At 40.1% G+C, this 6,068-nt stretch overlaps 1 protein-coding gene across 1 annotated transcript; it reads left to right on the top strand.

Moving 5' to 3' along the window:
- The first annotated feature begins 3,669 nt into the window (after nucleotides 1-3,669).
- On the top strand, nucleotides 3,670-5,316 carry LOC121967795 (peroxidase 4-like). The gene is made up of 4 exons (XM_042518246.1): nucleotides 3,670-3,993; nucleotides 4,073-4,264; nucleotides 4,362-4,527; nucleotides 4,782-5,316. The coding sequence occupies exons 1-4, from the start codon at nucleotides 3,718-3,720 to the stop codon at nucleotides 5,171-5,173; spliced, it is 1,026 nt and encodes a 341-aa protein (XP_042374180.1). The 5' UTR covers nucleotides 3,670-3,717; the 3' UTR covers nucleotides 5,174-5,316.
- The last annotated feature ends 752 nt before the right edge of the window (nucleotides 5,317-6,068 follow it).

Here is a 6,068-nt window from a genome sequence, read left to right as displayed (position 1 = left end):
AATAATAATATGATTTTTTTTAAAAATATTAATAATAGTGTTAATATTAATATTAAAATTTTGAAAATATTATTAATAATAATATTATTAATATTGATATTAATATTATCATTAATAATAATTATTAAATAATAATAATAATAATAATTAAATTTGGGATTAAGGCGGGGATGGAGACGGGGATGGGGATTTGATCCCCGTGGGTTCGGGTTCGGGGAATCCCCGAATCCGAAAAAATGAGAATGGGGCGGGGATGGGAATGGCAAACCCGCCCCGCCCCGCCCCGCCCCATTGCCATCCCTACTGTTTGGTACGAGTAAAGAAATACTTAATTCAAATATGGATTTACTAATAATAAATAATTGATCATTTATCAAAGGGTGCATCGAACTTTCTAAATTAACCAAAAAGTATATTATACTTTAGTAATTACTAAAGGACGCTCTAACCCTCTTACCAACCACAACATTTCTCTATTTCACGTGCAACATCAATATTTTTTTCGGATTCAGATTGAGAATTTTTGGATTGTGTTAGGATTGAGTTGGATTTGGATTGATCCGGATTAAGGTTTAGGGTCTCTTTGTTAAATTAAATTTTATTTTAAAAATTAAGATAATTCATATACATAATAATAGAAGGTTAATATGATAATGACGAAGGATTGAAATAAAAATAAAAAATTATAAGAAAAATATTTTAAGAAAATCTTTTTTAATTGAGTCGATCGAGTTATTTGGGTTGGTCGGTAATACTGTATGTTATGAGTGGACTCAGAGATAATGTGAAATCGATAGTCAAGATGATGTGGTAGTTAAAGTCAAGGTGAGGTGACGATCAAAGTAAAGATGATTGTATTCGAATGAACCACCTCTAATGTACGAGATCCCCAGTATAAACCTAGGCGGACTTGAACCTGACCAGGCACATGGGACGCACTCCTTATATCTTATGAGCATAACTCTCAATATAAACCTGGGTAGACCAAGAGACGATCGGACATACATGACTCAGCGTCCCACTCAGCACTCTTCGTTCTTTATACGAGAATTCCTGGCATTAACTTAGGCGGACTAAGAGCCAGCCGAATATATGGGACTTAAGTCCCTACGCCTCAGCATTTCTTACGAACAGGCTTCTTAGTATATACCCGCCGACCCCAGAGTTGATCTGACTTAAGGGACTTAACACTCCATTCCGCAATGCCAAGATATACAAAATAAACCTGATCGACTCCAACGCTAGTCGGGCATATGAGACTCAACTCTCCATTTTTACAATACAACTTTCAGTATATAGCCGGTTTGCACAAGAGTTGATTTAACTTATGGGGCATAGCTCTCAATTTTTCAACGCCAAGACACTCTACATAGGGCCAGTCGGCCCTTCGGGCTCAGTTCCCCACTTCTCATATACAAGCCTCTTAGCATACAGTCAATCAGCTACTAGACCGGTCGGACTGCCTCCAAGAGAAAACATTGTCAGGGAATCACAGCAACCTATCAGAGAATAATAGCCACTTGACAGGGAATATTCTGCCGCCAAAGCATATACAGGAAACAGAGCATTCCTCCGAGAATGGTTGTATAAATTCCATTGTCTAGCGTTACTTGACATAGTTTGATATCAAACCTTCTCAGCCGTCTCACTAATACGAGAGTTACAAAAGACTGTTCATGTGCATTAAACGAACCTTCCCCAAAGGGTGGTCGTACATATTTCATTATTCGACATATTTTGATACCAGAAATTCTCTGACACCTTATAATTATGTAGGTTCTGAGGGTCAGTATAAAAAGGAGTTCTCTCCATTGTCCAAGTACATTCTCCACTCTAAAAAACATGCATGCATCTACTCTATTATTCATCTTCTTCTTCATTTTTCGCTCGACTACTGTATTGAATTAAGCGTCGGAGTGCCTGCATCAGGGACTCCCTCCCTGGTTCTTGCTCTAACGCTCTCCTTTATTCTTTTTGCGGTATGCGCAGGAAGGAATGTCATGTATCATCTCTTCTCCAACTCAGAGTCTTCTCCCAGTCAATGACAGCACCTGTCCAGCATGTTATCTCTATCACTTTTAGACATGATCAGTCAGGGTATCTGGGTGGGATGTCTGGGTGGGATGTCTGGTTCAGTTTCATTCAAACTATTCTTCCATATAATCCATGATTGATTAGGATGCAAAGGAGAAAGTGATCAAGGCTGATTCATTATACCATTACTTTTTCAAAGTTATTGAGAAACTTGTGCCTTTAAGATTGAATCATACTAAGTTGTCAAACATGAAGGACTCTATATTTGACTTAGATTTTGCATATTTTAGTGGCCACTTTAACTTTTGTTATTTTGCACAAGCAATGAGAGATTTTGACTGATCATCAGTTTAGCATCTTGCATCATCACTTGGATTACTTCAGTGTGGAACTCGCATCAAATCAATCATTATATGTACTATACTGATGGTTTTCATGGATGAAGTTTCATGGAGAATGAGTCTAGTTTGACAGATGATAATCTGTAATACATTTTATTCAACCTATAAATTTGAGTACACAGTATGTATTCACAGTAGTAATAATCAGATTTAACAAGATGCATATAATTTGCAAGAGACATTTGATTGGAAGTGATTTCTAAAAGCTTTCAATATTTTTTCATTAACTATGTTTCCAACAAAACTTGACTGCACATATCCAATCAATTCCACTCAAGTTTTTTTTATATAACAATGAACTTGTTTTGCCATTCCCTCCTATCTGTGCTATGCCTAACTCTGAACTAACATTCAAATGAAAATCTTATTTTTATATTAAAAAATAAAACAAGACTTTTCACTTTCATTGACTTTAAGCAAAAATTTTTTTGACTCATTCATGTAATAAATTGAATCTATGACTATACAATTCATATTTGCAGTACTTTTGCTTCAATATTAAGCATTCCAGCTGCATGTAAACTTGCAAATAGATTTCCTTTCCTTTAAAATTATTTGCTAAGGTCAAGCCACTTGTATATGCTCATATACTCTAAATAAAGAGTAGAAGCTAGCTATAACTAGTATTGATCAATCGTTTAAAAATCAAACCAATTGAATCGATTAAATCAAAACTGAACTTTTTTTTTTAGACAAGTTTTTATTCTCAGGGAAAAAAACCATATGTTAGGCAGACATGAATTGAATTCTGATATGACCTTGCTAACTCCTTTTAAAGTCTATGATTTATTTCTATCAATTAAACAAGTCAATGAAGCTGGCAAGCACAATTGATAGAAGAAAATCATTATATGTCTGAATCAGCATCTTAATCTCATATTGTCCTTCTCAATTAAGGCTATTGACTTCCTTGAGAAAGAGAACTTATTGTGTGGTTAATATGTACTAATTAATGCAATTATCTAAGCTCAAAAGCTCACTCAATTACAGCTTTCTCTGATTGATTAGTTGAGGGGAAAGTTCTCAGATGCGACCTGATCATTCAAACTGTGCCCATTCAAATTATTTGTAAACATTGAAAATTATACATTACTGTAGCATAATAAATAAGACTTGTCATTTTGACCATTCTGCTGATTCACATGCACCCACTCCCACTACAAGATGGGCTATACGATCTATTAAAAAAAATACAAATTTGTGATCTCATCTTTGAAAAGCTTTTCTTCCACACAAATCCAACGTAGTAGCTAAGCATCTCTTGCAATGAAATGAAGATTCCATGGCGATGGCGCGCTATATATACGGGCATAGTCTTAGGCATGTTTTTATCTCAAGTATAGTTAAAAGAATGACTTCTTCTCCCAGTATCTTTGCTGTTCTTGCACTTGTCCTCCTCCTCGGAACCTCCTCTGCTCAACTGTCGACCAACTTCTACGCCTCCTCCTGCCCCAGCCTCCTTAGCACGGTTAAAAGCGCGGTACAATCAGCCATTGACAATGAGAGACGGATGGGCGCATCTCTTCTTCGCCTCTTCTTCCACGATTGCTTCGTGAACGTACGTAAATCTTCTTGCCCTGCAGCTTAATTAAGCTTCTGTAACATGGCAACCGAGCATAACACATCGATCGTGACAGGGGTGCGATGGCTCGATATTGTTGGATGACACGTCGAGCTTTATGGGGGAGAAAACTGCCAACCCTAACAATAACTCGGTGAGGGGGTTCGACGTCGTTGACAGCATCAAGACTGCAGTGGAGAACGCGTGCTCGGGCGTTGTATCGTGCGCGGACATCTTGGCGATCACTGCAAGAGACTCGGTGGTGATAGTGAGTCATATAGTTAATTTCAAAGTTCTTAATTTCCACTTTCACTTGATGAAATTATGAGCGACCAACGTTACTCATTCAAGAACGTTACATATAGCTTGGAGGGCCTAGTTGGGATGTGAAACTAGGGAGGAGAGACTCGAGGACGGCAAGCTTGTCTACTGCTAACAGAAACATCCCCCCACCAACTTCTTCACTTAGCAACCTCACATCCTCCTTCGCAAACCAGGGCCTCTCGACCAGGGACTTGGTGGCACTGTCCGGTAAGTAAGTAGTCATTAAACTGATAATTAGATAAGCACTTAAGCAGTTAGAAAGTAACCATCAAGTTAAGTAGAATCTCCCTAGATTTTGCTGACATTTCTGACTCTTATCCATACTACCAGCTGTAAGGCAGTTTTGGAAGCTAACCAGGATTTCAAAGTTCAAACCATTTCATTGTCATATGGCATGATTGGATTGCCTCTAGCTTGACTAAGTATTTGTTGACCTAAACCTCTGAAATCTTGGCTTGCAGGTGCCCACACAATTGGGCAAGCAAGGTGCACCTCTTTCAGGTCACGCATTTACAACGACACCAACATCGATAGCTCCTTCGCGCAAACAAGGCAGTCGAATTGCCCGAGAACGTCCGGGTCCGGAGACAACGGCTTGGCACCGCTGGACCTGCAGACTCCCACAGCCTTCGACAACGACTACTACGCGAACCTCGTCAGCCAGAAGGGTCTACTGCACACGGATCAAGAGCTCTACAATGGCGGCTCGACCGACTCGCAGGTGAGTTCCTACAGCAGCAGCCAGAGCTCTTTCTTCTCCGACTTCACCGCCGCCATGATCAGGATGGGAGACATCAGTCCCCTCACGGGCTCCGATGGTGAGATCAGGAAGAACTGCAGGAGGGTTAATTAACCAGGGCGTGCCTTCTTATTTCTGCTTCAATAATGTTAAGCTCCAAGCTTTGAGTGCGAGCATTTGGGGTTTTGACCTTGTCTGTCATTTTGCTGATTGAATCAAAGTCGATCGAACAACTCGTGTTGAACTTGAAAAGTCAATGGCAGGGGTGTCGAATACCAAATTTAATACAGAGATTCAATTAAATGATCATTTGCCATCGTTGAACAGGACAAATTGCTCTAATAATTTGAAATAGACAAGATGATCGAACAAGCCATCGTTCCACGGCTTTACCTATGATAATCTACCATTTAAATCGATTTATTTGACTATTTTTCCTTAAAATCTACCACGCACAGTTTCTGCTTTACCTCATCCATCGATCGTATAAACAGAGCCAGAGCAGCAGTCGGAGGTAAAATTAGCCTGTGAATTTTTCTATTCAGAGGAGTCAACAGCGGGAGGAGAGGTATTTTTGGGAGACGGACAACTTCACCTTTCCTTCTCTTCTCCCTCTAATCCACCTCCAAGCGTCTCCTCTTCGAATTGGAGCTCCTCGGTTTCTCGATCCGTGCTCACCACGCAGCTGCGTGGGGAGGTCTGAAGCTAGCGACGAGAGGAATGTGCCCCCTGAGAGTGCTCTTGATCTTCTTCTCAGCCACTGTGGCTGGTTTCTTCCTCCTCAGAAACCTCAAGACCCAGCCGGGCTTCGACGAGGAAGAGGAATCCCAAAAAGAGAAGCCCGACAAGGTGACCTTTTCTTTGGAAGAAAGATCACATTTTTAGTTGCCAAAATTCCTTTTTGACAATGATTTTGGGCGAAACAGGTCCGTCGGACGATCAGCTCGGGCTTCTGGACGTGCGTCGACATGGCGAGTGGGAGGTACCTGTGGAGGATAATGGCGCCTGC

Source organism: Zingiber officinale, chromosome 3B (assembly GCF_018446385.1).
Source record: "Zingiber officinale cultivar Zhangliang chromosome 3B, Zo_v1.1, whole genome shotgun sequence".
Classification (NCBI taxonomy): Eukaryota; Viridiplantae; Streptophyta; class Magnoliopsida; order Zingiberales; family Zingiberaceae; genus Zingiber; species Zingiber officinale.
The sequence above is the reverse complement of the archived record's forward strand: the minus strand, read 5'-3'. Positions and strand labels throughout refer to the sequence as shown.